The 14021-nt window shown below is 40.2% G+C and overlaps 1 protein-coding gene across 1 annotated transcript; it reads left to right on the top strand.

Annotated features, from left to right (window-relative positions):
• Nucleotides 1–732: 732 nt before the first annotated feature.
• On the top strand, nt 733–12176 carry LOC107201015 (epidermal retinol dehydrogenase 2-like). Its single transcript, XM_015620187.2, has 7 exons — nt 733–837; nt 3786–4129; nt 6619–6750; nt 7763–7862; nt 8591–8735; nt 9305–9430; nt 9988–12176. Exons 2-7 carry the CDS (start codon nt 3809–3811, stop codon nt 10079–10081), a joined length of 918 nt encoding a protein of 305 aa, XP_015475673.1. The 5' UTR covers nt 733–837; nt 3786–3808; the 3' UTR covers nt 10082–12176.
• The last annotated feature ends 1845 nt before the right edge of the window (nt 12177–14021 follow it).

The following is a 14021-nucleotide window of genomic DNA, read 5'->3' as shown; positions in this document are numbered from 1 at the left end:
CAGAGTTCTGCTGCCTAAGGATGAGCACATGGTTAAAAAAGCCTTCCAAAACAATGTTGCCCTAAGGGAATTATGTATATATAGCAGTAAATGAAGAAAAGCCCCTTCCATGCAGCATGGCTTCACACAGGCCAGGTGACCTCTTTACATCAACCACGCCTTTAGGTGCAGGTGTCACCACGGAGTCACAACCACCTCATGTCTATAAACAGTTTTTTAAACAAACAAAAAACCACAAAACAAACAAACAAAACCCAAAAACCACCACAACCCCAACAAACAACAAGAAAAGACCAGGGAAAGTGCGGAGGAGTTGGGGAGTTGTCCCGATGGCCTCCGCCCAACAAACTGCTCCGTCCTTTGAGCTTTTGACATTACTCCGGCCTCAGCGAAGAGCCCACGGAGCAAAGCGTCCTCACGGCCGCCCGGGGCTGCGGCTCTCCTTCCCGGGGAAGGACCCCGCGGCTCCGTGGCGTCCCGCTCCCCCCGCCCGGCTGAATCCCATCCCGGCGGCCGGCAGCCCCGGGCGGAGCGCGGACAGCGCCACGGCAGCTGCAGCCCCCAGCCCGGCGTTCTGCCGCTGCCGAGCGGACACCGGCCATACCCTCCCGTGCCGTGCCGGGTCCTGCCGTGCCATGCCGGGTCCTGCCGTGCCGTGCGTCCCGCCCCCGGGCATCCGCTCAGCCCCGCGCCGGGGCGGGCTGCCCGATAAAGGCAGGGCTGCTCCGCTCCGCCCTGCTGTGCTCCCTGCTCCCTCCGTGCCCGCCCGCCCCAGAGCCGCTGCGCCGCGCCGGGAGGCGGAGGTGCCGTGCCCGTCCTGCAGGCCGGCAGGCGAAGGTACCCCCGGTGCTGGGGCGCTGTGGGCCGGCGGGCGCCGGGACGGGTCACGGTGTGCGGGAGCTCGGGAGGAGGATCGAGGGCCGGGGGCAGCCGGGAGCTGCGGGGCAGCGTCCTGGGAAGGCGGCCCGAAGGGGAGGTGGTGAGCCGGTCACTGCAGCTGAACGCTGCCTCTGGGGTTACTTAGGATGCTGATTGGGTTGGTAGGCGCCCTTTGCCAGGTGACAGTAAGGTTATCCAGCGTCCTCCGGGGGCTGAGGATTCTACTGCTGCACTTGGGCAGCCTTGGCTACAGGACTACTATATTTTTGTGGGATCGTAACTCTCCCGGAACAGTAAGAAAAATTCGTCCTTGCCAAACGCTGCTCAGGTGAATGCGAGATCAACCTTTAGTCCTTCGACTAGCAAAGGTGATGTGCCAGTCAGCTGCCAGCCTCAATCCCTGTGATTCGTGAGCAGGGATAGTGGTCTTTAAGACCCTGTCAGGTCTGCAAGAGCCTGTCGGTGGTGAGTGTTGGCACATGTACCGACAAACCTTTGCTGGCCAAGTTATCTGCTCCTGAAATCTTTCTGATAAAACATTGTAGAACGTCTGATACTTCTCTACCCAATAAAGGCCCTGCACACTTACGTCTGTGTGGACATAGGCATACTAAAAAACAATACAAGGCATGAGAAGTGATCTGAGATCTTAGATGTACCAAAGGCCCTTTGATTAATTCACCTGTAAATATATATCTCCGCTCACTTTAGTTGAGAAGCCAAAATCGGCCAAGTTGAGTGGCAAATTTGTCTGTATGGGTATGCTTGATTACAGTAGCTGGTGTAATTATCAATACTAATGAATTGAGTGAGAATGGAGACCCAGTCAAGTCTGGGTTAGGGGAGAGATGTGTCTGTGGAGATTAAGCATCTCATTGAAGGATGCAGAGTTGGTCTTTTAACAGGAAGTCTCCTGTCATCTGTATCCATAAACTCTGCTTCATTAAATGGAAAATCATACTTTTCTGAAAGATCTAATGTGCTTCTGACCTACACAAGCCAAATATATGAATATTTTACTTAAAGAATTACTGTCATAAATTTTAAACTGAATTTAGGTCAAATTGTGTATTGCCTCTGAAGGCAATTGCCTTGCTTGGTTTTCCATAGGGATTAACTTTAGCATCCTTATCTATGCCAGAGATACCAGTCCCCTTTCATGCAAATGGAGGGTTTTATGTTAAGTGCATTAAATTAGTGCAATAAAGTTAAATGCAGCAACTACATTTATTTTAAAGAATTGTTGCTTCTGTTTTTAGACTCAACAAAAAACTTGTGGTTACAAAATCTTGCACTTTTTTTGTGTACAGGGAATTTAATAACATTTTTCCTTTATAACTCCATTTTTGCTTAGAACCATAATAGCTCTATAGATAAGATAACCTATTACAGGAAATGCCAATATTGGCTCTAGAAAAATGTTCCAGTGCTGTTTTGATATTTGTTTCATTTCTTACTGGTGTTACTGCCTCTGCACACATTTTGTCACATTTTAATGAGAATGAAGAATAGAAAGTACTCAATAGAAAGCATTCACCACATGACTTTTCCAGAAAGAACTTGTTTGCCTACCCACTATGTCTTTGGCAAATATTTTTCTGTTATCAGAACAGTTTTAAGCTGTCCCAATGTTTTTGCCAGAAGACTTTCTGAAATATCTAGCTCTTCTTTAACAGAGACCTGTTTCTTTTCAAGACTGGCCGAGTTTCCCATGCAAAAAACCTGAAACTCGTGGTGACACGTGTACGTTCACATGCTAAATTTCATGAACTTTGCTCAGAGTAGCAGGGATCTAAGTGACCTATCTCCTGGCACTTGTCAAACATGATTACCTATACACATAGATAGCAAAGTTAACTGAGAGATGTAATCAGTCTGGGCATGTAGTGCTAAAGGTTGAAGTGTAAGTGCCAGCGTGCTCTTAGCTGAGAAAGGTGTTATTGCTTCATAATGTTGTTAGTCAAAGATTAAAACCTGCTTTGACCAAGGATGAATTTCTTGCACAGCTTTTGTACGCTGGGAAATAAAATAACATTCCTCCAAGGATTTAAAAGCCTGCTTGGTGTCAGCACTACTGGAATGTGTACAGATTGTGAGGTTAAGCACATACCTGAGATGGTATGATTCAAGCCTATGACATTTGCTTAATGCAGGGAGGTGAAGAGAAGAAACTCTACAGCTTTGCAGTGCATTCTTAAATGTGTTCAACTGCAAAAGCGGGCTCTCCTCAATAATGGTAGTACAGGTAACTGAAAAGTTAGTAGTAACAGACATTTATTTATCTGGTGTGCTTTGGAGATTTATAAGCACATTATCTTCTGAAGTTTCTTATGCTCATGTTTTTTCAGCACAATTGGGACTGTGAGTAGTTTGCATATGATTTCATGGCGACAAGTAGTGCCTACAAAGTCGTAAAAGCAGAATTTTTCCTGACCTATAGGACTAGTTTGTGGGCACTAAAGTGCTTTCATCAAACCATAAGTTTTGAGTTGTAATTGTCATGCATTTCTGTTTAAGATGCTCAATGGGCAGATTTTTTTATTAGTAGTAGGGTGTATTTATTTTAGATTTTTGTCCACATTCTGTCAGACCAGAGAACAAAACCTATGACATGAGGGATGGGGCATTTTTAAAGCAGATGAGGGCAGGTGTTTCCACTGCTGCTGAATGGTAAATGAATTGTGTATTGCATCCTGGAGGAAAGTGGAAGCAGCCTGAAATGAGTCAGAAAAAGGACAAATGGATTAGATATGCAGGTGTAAACCTATATATTTTTTTGAAACAACACTCAAAAGCAGGCTAGAGAAAATATTTAGAATGGATCTGAAAACGTTTTTGCAATGTTGATATTTGCATTTTCTCTGTGGTTTACCCTATCTGGTAAATGTTTTGGGTTTTTTTATCAGGTATCTGAAGAAACAGTCTGAAGATGAACTTCTTCCTGGAAACATTAAGATGCATTGTACTTTTTGTTTACTATTTACTGGAGTCACTGGTGTTCTTGGTTGTTCCTGGACGGAAGAAGAATGTTAGTGGTGAAATCGTATTAATTACAGGAGCAGGAAGTGGCATTGGAAGAGTCTTGGCGATAAAGTTTGCCAGCCTTGGAGCCACAGTGGTCCTCTGGGATATTAATGAAGAGGGGCTCAACTGTGCAGTTAGATTGGCCAGAGGAAATGGAGCAGGAAGAGTACACTCTTACATCTGTGACTGTAGCAAAAGACAGGATATCTACAGAGTAGCTGACCAGGTAAAGTATCTTATTTGTGGCTTTGACATTATTCCAAGATAAGTGCAAGCATGGGTGTAAGATGCATTATTAAGTTTTCCAGTGAATTCAAAGTAAGAGATTTAAGTTAATTGATCCTGAATGTATTGTGCTTCATATCTATTTCAGGAATTCTGTTTTTTAGAGTTGACTCGTGTATCTCTATTCCTTAAAAAACAGAAAGAGCCGGCTCTCTTTTTCAGTAGCTCATTTTAACTGGGTAGCTTCTCATTCATTCATTCAATTACTGAGCAGGCACTTAATCGTGAAGTGCGGAAAATCAATTTATTGAAGCTAAAGCAGTATTTCAAGTTCTGGCAGCCTTTTACCAAAAGACTATACATTGTAAAACGGATTAACTGCTTAGGCAATTTTCAAATAATTCCATTGCTGTGAAGAGATTTTTGCAGACTTACTTCATCTGAATTAATAAATGTATCTTGATGTCTTAAATATTTCTTTCCTTCATTGCTGCAGAGCTTTGTAAACATAGCATGTTGTTAGTTAATTTGGATAGACAAGCAGTATTGGCAAAAGCTAAAATTGTTAAATAGTTTCAAGTGTAAAAACCCGCTCTCATTTGCTTAAAATTTGCTAAATTTAACTGTTGAACTAAGAGGTTTCCACAGTGAGTCTTGCTTGGGGATGAAATATTTTTTTAAAAAAAATTCAGCTGTCTTCAGGAACATCTGTTGGCTGAAACAATGTTTTGGTGATCTTTAAGAAGCTCTAGCCTTCTGTCTTTTTCTATCAGTGCAAAAACTACTATGACAAGCTTTCTGATATGTGAAGCTTGTGCATGGATTGCAGCTCATTAGAGGCTGGTGCTATTGGTTTTGTATTCCAGTAACGCTGATCAGCCTTGGTCGCCCTCGCAGCTCTGTTACACCAGCTGAGCTGGACATCTGCTGTCCTTGCAGAGAAGCTGCACATCTCTCCACAGGCCTGTAGCTTCCTGCTGAACTGGGAGGACTGGAGGAGGAGTATTGTAGTGTGAAGAATACTGGAATGAAGCAGATTAAAATTAATATTTAGTTTTGAGGATTTGAATTGAGTCCTCATGGGCCCATGGAGAGAAGCAGTGCCTTAGCCATACTGGCCAAATTTAAAAAAAAGAGAACAGGGTGTAGATATGTGTGACAGTGGTTCAGGATGATGCAAACAGAGCTAGGCAGGACAAAGAAGGTGTAGTAGGGTCCAGTTAATGGTCCCTCACTTATAACCTTCTGTCAGCAGTTCAGCAACTGTCAGATTCACTAATAATCCTCATGCTGATCTGCATAGAAGAAAACAGCCTACTACCATTATTGCAGAAATGGCATGTCCTGCTGATGATGTAGAATCATACAATCTTACCAGTTACAAAAAGACTTTAGTATTAGGTGGTGGTCAGTGCCTCTGTTTCCTTCATGCAGTGCAGTAGACTTTGGTTCTTAGTGTTCAGCATCAGCCTTTGCAAGGTATGACAGCATGGTTCCAGGTCCTTTTTCCCCTTCTGGTGATTCAGCTTTATGCTTTAGACTTGGAGTTTTCAAGACTGTGGTGAACTAAACTCATGCTGGCAGCTCAGGATATGTTTGAAAACTTTGCTCACAACAAAACAGTCTTAAAGCCAAAATGAAGTGTATGTGAATCTTTAGTATGTGCTTCATCAGCCACACGGAGACATCATGAAAAAGTTACTTTGGTGGGAAGAAAACCTAAAGGCTCTGCATGTGTCAGGTCATTGTTTCTTTCCTGTAGCAAAAGGGTGAGGGACAGCCTTTTTGCTATTAAAATCTATAGCTTAAAATTTATTTCCAATGTCCCTGTTCCAGAAGTATCCAACTTGTAAAGCTTAGTTAAAAACATAGACAAGACTGGAGCAAGTTTAAGTAAGACGGGGAAGTTAGAATAAAGATAGAATAAAAGATAGATGATAAATTAATTCTCCTTTGGAGAGCTGACACAATATCTTGCTATCTGCTGGCCTACTGTTGTTCTCTCAAATGAGTCTGTTCTTGAATGTTCTCAGTCCAGAGCTAAAATGAAAACTATATTTCATCTTACTGAATTAAATGTATAGGTATTATTTTTTAGCCAACTTAATTTCTGGGTTAGAGTGTACCAGATTCTAGTCCAGAATTGTTCTTTAGTTTTAAGATGTGTTAACTGTAACAAAATACTTGTTGTATTAGTTAAGCTTTCTACATTAAAGACTTATCTGGAACATTTAAGCTTGGAAACAGAGGCACTGAAACCAGCAGCTTGTGTTGAGCTGTTGGGCTCCACAAACCTGAAGAAAATCCATTTAAGAGCTCACCTTTAAAAAGGCATCACGTGAGACTGTGCAAGCACCTGGGGTGTTTGGATGCATAACAAGCATAAGTTTAACTTATTTAAATGTGTAATATTTCTTTCGTTTTCATATATAATACTTGAAAAGAATGTTTTGTGTTTATTGCACACTATCTTCATGCTTTTTGTTTTAGGTTAAAAAAGAAGTTGGTGATGTCAGCATCCTAATCAACAATGCTGGTATTGTAATTGGGAAGAGATTTCTTGATTCTCCAGATTCGCTTCTAGAAAAAACCATGGAAGTGAACACAATGGCACACTTCTGGGTAATACTTGTATTTTGCTTATACATACTAAGACATACCTTTAAAATGTTTTTAATGTTAATTTTGCCTTTTGGAATTAAGGAAAACATGGAAGGATACAGAGATCTTTGGAAGTTCATTCAGAAATTATCAAGAAGTCACTTACTTTGCTCTGGAGTCTGTAAAATTTTTAAAAAGCATGGAAGAATGGATCCTTTGTGAATCTCTAGTGTAGGCAGGTGGAAGCAGTTCACATTTAGAAATTCTCTTAAGAACTAAAGTCTACCATCTGATAAATTCTGAGGCTAGTTGTATGTTACAGTCTCATTATTGATTGACAAGAAGCAGTCCCACCCTAATAATTGCTGCCCCTAGTAACAGAGAAGTGTTCAATTCTACTTCAGTTCTTCTGTTCCATTGGTCTTCCAGTTGTTCTGTGGCTGTGATAATTTCAGTCAGAAACACCACATGTTCTGATAATCCTCTTAATACTAAGTGGAGCTTTTGTCCAGAATGAGTAACCTGGTGTGCTTTTTCTTCCTTTCAGTGAAGACAGGTCACCTCTATGGTGTTTCTAGCATAAAGAATTGTAAAGAAAATATTCAAGCATGTTTCAGTTTATTTAGAAATAAATTTAATCACAAAGATTTAATGAATTTAATAGAAGAATTTAATAGGAGGAAAACGTGAAATTAAAATCTTTGCCATTTCACAAAATTTTCAGTGAACACTTAATTATCATTTGAAAGAAACTTCATGACTAGCTTAAGCTCTATATTTAACTTTCATCAAGTTACCATCTGTCTTGGGTAGTACTGGTGGGGTGGGAACTCCCCATTTAAATTGTTGGAGGTTAGAATTCAAACAACAAGCTCCACATACATACACACACACCCACCTTCCATAATGGAAGGGGGAAAGCTTATTTAAACTGTTGGGAGAATTTCTTTAAAACCAGCAAACACCTTCAAAATGTTGTGGCATGTAGCTTACTTAGTGAAATGTTACACTGCAACTCTGATTTACTTTGCAGACTTACAAAGCCTTCCTCCCAGCAATGATTGCCGCTAACCATGGACACTTGGTTAGCATAACAAGCTGTGCAGGACTGTGTGGAGGCAATCAGGTTTCAGGTAGCGTATTAAAGCTGATATTAATTGAGGTAATTAGTTGTATTTTAAACTCTGCAGTCAATATCCATGGGGGAAAACAAAACCAAACTGATTTCTTTGGAGAACATTTTCCAGAAGCTTAGCAGTGCTGTGAAACAGGTTTTTCTGTCAAGGCAGAAGGATCTAGATGCCATATAGAACTTTGGATTCTGAGAACCTCAATGCTGTTAAAATTTATTTGTGGGTTTCTGATAGGGAAGAGGCCACTTTAGATTTAGAGGAACCTCATAGGGCATTTCTGGAACATGTATACAAAGAGGAAGAATATGAAATAAGGTGGCCTAGCAGTAAAAGAAATCCAGCTCCAAGGGAATGATAATAAGTACAAACCGAGTTTCAAGTTAAAACCACCTTAGAGAGTCTTGACGATGTGTGTTTGAGGCGTTATAAGTGAGTGCATGGATTTAAAGAAAAAATGTTATGAAAAAATAATTTCATTTACCATTGTTCATTAGAGAGTGGAAAAGTGATAGCAGGGATGTCATGAGAAACCCTCTCTCTTCCAGTCTAGAACAACTAGAACGTCTAGTTGATTTAGGAGGGCAAAGAAAATGAACAAATCACATCAAAAGCAAATTTTAATCTAATCCTGAAAACCATTCCTATTCTGATGTAAAGTTTAGTATTGGACAGTAAAGTTTAATGTGTAAATTCAAATATTTAACAGCAATTAATGTTTTATTTTACAGATTACTGTGCAAGTAAATTTGCAGCAATTGGTTTTGCAGAATCAATTGATATGGAGATGAGAGCTTTGAGAAAAACTGGTGTTAAAACCACAATTGTATGCCCTTTCGCCATAAACACAGGAATGTTTGATGGTGTTAAATCCAAGTGAGTAAACTCCTGTGAGGTTTTTATGAAAGTTACAATTTTAGCATGTTATAAGCCCCTATTTCCTTTATAAAAATAATGAGCTGGGCTTTTTTCTGCTTGTACTATTCTTAGAGTTCAGATGGGTGTTATTAGTGCTGTCCAGTGACTTTGCAACATAAAAGGCCTAGGTACTTTACTGTTCATTTAAGCTAAAATGTGAAGCATAATTAGTGTCCTTTCCTCTGCAGAAGCCATATTTCTCCATTTGTCCAAAGTTCCATTTGTCCTCTCTGGTTTCTAAACCCTCATTCTCCTCCTGAAATTGATAGCAGAGCTTTGCTTAGCATGCACGTATAATGGCAGAGTTTAGAAGCCAAATAAAAGTCTGGTGTGTCTTAATATGAAGGTCTCTGGTTTTGTCTTATGAGAGACACTCACTCTAACTAATGAAGATTCTGTTGTTCATAGGACTTGTGGTATTTATTTCTTTTTTTTTTGTTGAATAACTGTAAAATTGAGATCTTTTTTTGAATAAAACGTGAATCCAAAGCAATTTGTATTATAGCTGTAAATATTTTCTTTTCCAGATGGCCACGTCTGGCTCCTGTTCTGGATCCAGAGTATGTGGCTGAGAGGATAATCAGTGCTGTTCGGCAGAACCAAGAAGTATTGTTCATACCACGCATCATTTATGCTGTACATTTTTTTAAAAGGTAAGTTATGTTTCTTTTCCCCTCTCTTTCTGTCCAGGGATGCTTAAAGTATAAAAGAGGCTTCTACTTATTGGTGTGAATTTTCATTAAGCTATGCACATTCTTGAAAGGGTTTTTTGTTTGTTTCTATGGGTTCAGTCTATCCTTGGGCCACAGAACAATGACAGAAATGTCTAACTGTGCCTTGCTGACTCTGTTGGGGTGCAGTTTTACTGGGGGTTATAGAGACTGGGCCTTCTTCTCCATTACTGCATGTCAGAGAATTATTAGTTGGAAGAGACCTCTAAGATCATTGAGCCCAATTGTAAACCCATATGGTGTCTTGCTCCAGCATTTGGGCACTTTTGACTTTGTTGCAAGCCAGGTTGGAATACTGATCTAACTAAAAACTCAGGCTGCCAAATGAATGTAAAGGATATTTGGAGATGACCAGTGGGTCTGTATACAGCCTTTGCCAGTATTAGCCAGGTTAAACTAATTCTGTGATAAAAATGTACAACTCTTCTGATGCCTGTTTGTTCCCTTTTATCTTTTTCTTCCTTGTTCCTACCTTACAGCTTCCTACCAGTGAAAGCAGCTGTTCTCCTGTTAGACTACATGGGAGCCTTTGATATCATGAATACCTTCAAAGGTCGACCAAAGAACGAGTGAAAAAGCACAAAATTCAGACACCAGCAGCTCTAAAGTGGATGTTGTTAAAGGTGGTGGTGGGAAAAGCTTGCTTCACTAGCAGCTTTGAACTTTGGATGCCTCATTTCTCAACAGCAACAAGATTTTGAAGAGTTGCTTTTTAACTGCCAATCAACAGCTTTCATCTGAACTATTTTTTTTAGTGCAGCGAATTGTTTTCACCCCATTATGAAAATACATTAATTGAATTTACTTGCTTTGGTTTATAATGCCTTAAATGTGATCCTGCATCACAAACCAGTAATTGGCAACTTTGGGGGGAAGAAAAGACCGAGAAACCACAAATATTAAGCAGGTAGCCAGAAAAGCTTGGAGTGGATCTGACTTCTTGTTGCCATTCAGTGAACCACAAGGATGGGCTGTACTGCTGGTGCCATTACCAGTCTCTGGTAAGAGAGAAATTCAAGAATTTCCTCAAACAACAGATTCTAACTCTTACAAATGAAAGTTTTGTGAGATAAAAATATGCACTGTGTTGGTAAAAAAAATAAAATTACATTTATTAACTTTGGAGGTGTGATCTCTCAGCATACAGATGACAATGGATGTTGGGGCAGGGACAGGGAAAGATATGTAAATTAAGCATTTGTGTTGCTAATCTACCTTGTGCCTAATTTATTTTAATAGCTAATACCATGACTGCAACTTTTTAACAGAAGTCTTTGTATCTTTTAAGTACAGTATTTTAAGAACTATTTTTGATTGTCATCTCCTAAGAAGAATAAACTTGTATTTATAAAGCATGAGACTTCCAGTCTAGGTGGACTATTCAGTGTCTTGTCAACAAGACAACGAACTACTATAAGAAAGGGTATTGTCTTGTATAATAGGGGTTTCTCTTGGGATTATTTCAGAAGGCAGTGATGGTGACAGAGCTGAATGGTATCATTACAGCTGTCCTTTGAGTAACAGCATAGTGTTTAGCTTCTCTGAGTTGGGTGACAGGTTGCCTTGTGTCTACAGAGACTTGTTTTACTTTCCCTTTACTCTTAGGACTCAATTTATTTTGAGCATATGCCAAAGACGCATTGCCCTTTTTGACAATGGATGCTTAGAAAGCTACCTTGACTTTTTGTAACCCAAAGCAAGAAAAAGGAAGCTTATGTGTATGTCACTTCTGTACATGCCAAGTCCACTTCATGTCACAGTTCTCTGCTAGCAATTGGTACAGCAACTGAAACAGTATGGAGAAGGGGAGGACTTCTTTAATGGGGAGTCTTTTCCTTTAAATGATGGCCCAGAAACTACCTTCATTTCCCTTGTCTATACAATTAGTAAATAGCAATTAGCAGAGAAAGGTTTGCATAGCACTGTTTTACCACTGATGAGCAAGAAACACTGAGTAAAACAAGTATGTTAAAAATCACCTTACCTTTATGATGGATTCATGAGAGCTAGAATTCAGACTGATAAAGAAGATATTTGTTTCAATCTCCTTTCAGATCTTCAGCTTTTCTTCCTCAAAAGTTTACTCATTTTACCTCAGGAAACAGAAGTTAACCAAGTAAAAAAAAAAGATTCTCAATGTGCAGTCCATACACACATGGCACTGTTCACAAATTCTACCACTACTAACTATGTGGTGTATCTGTGTCTTCAGCCTCCTCACCTTTTTATACTAACAGAACATACTTTTCCCTCCTGGCTATGAAATACTAGATATGCAGAGTTCTAGAGCAAAGGGGAAAACTGAGATATGCATATGAACACCAGAAGTATCAAACTCCAGCTCTAGTGAGATCAAGTAGCTTTTCAGTTTTAGTGTCTTTGTGAACACATTCTGCTGAAGAAAATTAGAAGCAGTGAGTCTGGCAGGGGGATTTGGGGATTCTCAGCAGGATCATGTTTGTCACAGACCTAGGAGGATTTTATCTTATAATCTGTACCAGATAACTACATCTCCAAGGGATTTTACTGCTTCATAGAATCAGTGGAAAGGACCTGTGCTCACTTAAGTTTTGTATATCTCAAAGGTTGGAAACTACAATCTCCCTGGGTAACCTGTTCTAGTGTTTGTTCACTGTTTAAAAACAAATAAATGAAAATTGTGTGTAAATTGAATGTATTTTTTTTCATATCCTTTCAGAGGATACCACTAAGAGTCTAAGTTTGTCTTTTACACCTTCCTTTTAGGTACTTATACGCATTGGGGATGAGCCTTTTCTTGAGACTAAGCAGTCCCAGAAATCTCAACCTCTCCTTGTATGGCAGGTGCTCAAGTGTCTTAATTATCTCTGCAGCCCTTCACTGGACTCATTGAGTATATGCAAAAACTAGTTATGAGTTTATTCATATCTCTTAGAGACCAATTTCTGTACTAGACTGAGCATGCATAATATGTCATACAGAGCTTCACCAGAAAATCTCTGCTTGCTAGCTGTCCTAGTAGGAGTGCACAAATACTGGCTTTTATATAAATGTGCTGTTACCACATTGAATATTGTGGTCACTGGTAAATTACATTGTGTGCCTGGAGGATAACAGCCTGTCCTGTGGTGGTTTTTATCTCCCCCATCTCCTATGATGGCATGACAGATGTGGAGTTGTATCCTGGAGGTCAAACAACACACATCCTTCCCCTGTGTTCTGGAGGTTGCATGGAGTGAGTGTTTGGATCTTCAGCTGAGATATAAATGTCTTGAGATAAAAGGTGGCTTACTTCCAGCATAACAATGATCTTGACTTACTGCTTTCCTGATGCCAACAAAGAGTCTTTCCTTCTGCTCTCAGAAAGAAAACTCATGGAAGGACCACTGTGGCACCCAAACAAGAAGAAAAAGCTTGAAAAGGAAGAGCATTTCAGTTGTGACAGCATAATGTCTGAGTGCTGGATGGTATATCAGGCAGCTCCCACAAAAGAATTGTTGGTTTCATGGCTACTGCTTGAAATTTTAAATAGTCTCTCCCAAAAAAATTGCTGTCCCAAATTTGACTGGGATGGCTGCATTGGCCTAATAATCATGGTTATGGTGATTCAAAGTCAATCAGTGGTATTTTATTGCTGGCTGTATTCCTTTTCTATGTGAGATCATAGTCCTGTGGTAGCAGAAATCTTGGTGTCTCCTAATGCTTCAAAACATGGAGAACATAGTGCCAAGGAAAATTAACATTAAATCCTCTGAACAGGACTGAGAAGAAAAACAAACAAAAAACCTGTAGCTGAGATACAAGCTCCATTATTATTTTAGGAATTTGGAATTCACACCCAGGAGCTTTGTGAACCTGCTTGGAATCTGATGTTCATGGTGGTCTGGTTTCATTTTAGGAAGGAGCCAAGCAGGTATCTCTTTTTTGGTAACTTTCCTAGGGGAAGTTGATCTTCCAAAGACACCAGTGTGGACTGCACACTTTGCTAAGCAGCTGTTCAAAGCCATAGGCTTCGTGAAATAAGCATTTTAACAAAATAGCTTCTCTCACTGACTTTTTCTTTGGTGTGACAATCAAGAGAAATGGGTTTGGATCCACAGTTATCAGATATTCTAGAAAAATGCAGGATTACTGTCTCCCAGGTGACATTTAAAAATGCGTTATCAATGCTTCAGTAGGTGAGAGAGCACTACAAGCAGGGTCTTTTGTCCGCTCACTGTATGACAACTTTCTCTCTAGTCTTAGGTGTCTACAGCTTGATGATATTTTCTCTTTCAAAGAGAGAGGCCTCTTGGTGACCAAGCTCACAGCCTGAAGTTCTGTGAGAACTTCACAGGTAGCCCATGGCCTATGGCTGAGGAAAATATAGCTCTGTCTAGGGAAGAGAGGTGGAAAAAAATCACACCTTCTTTCTTTGCCTTTGGCAATATCACACTAGGGATATTTCGACAGAGATGTTCAAGACAAAGGCGTGACAAAGGCAGAATTTCTATGCCAAGGAGCCTTTCGGTGCTGAATCTGCTGGGTAGTTGCT

Source organism: Parus major, chromosome 2, assembly GCF_001522545.3.
Source record: "Parus major isolate Abel chromosome 2, Parus_major1.1, whole genome shotgun sequence".
NCBI classification, from domain to species: Eukaryota; Metazoa; Chordata; class Aves; order Passeriformes; family Paridae; genus Parus; species Parus major.
The sequence above is the reverse complement of the archived record's forward strand: the minus strand, read 5'-3'. Positions and strand labels throughout refer to the sequence as shown.

What these genes read in the sequence shown, in the direction of transcription:
- LOC107201015 (XM_015620187.2), top strand. Translation starts at nt 3,809, where the DNA reads ATGAACTTCTTCCTGGAAACATTAAGATGCATTGTACTTTTTGTTTAC. An exon ending in TCTACAGAGTAGCTGACCAG is followed by an intron (nt 4,130 to 6,618) that starts GTAAAGTATCTT and finishes TTTTTGTTTTAG; the next exon opens with GTTAAAAAAGAAGTTGGTGA. An exon ending in TTTGATGGTGTTAAATCCAA is followed by an intron (nt 8,736 to 9,304) that starts GTGAGTAAACTC and finishes TTTCTTTTCCAG; the next exon opens with ATGGCCACGTCTGGCTCCTG.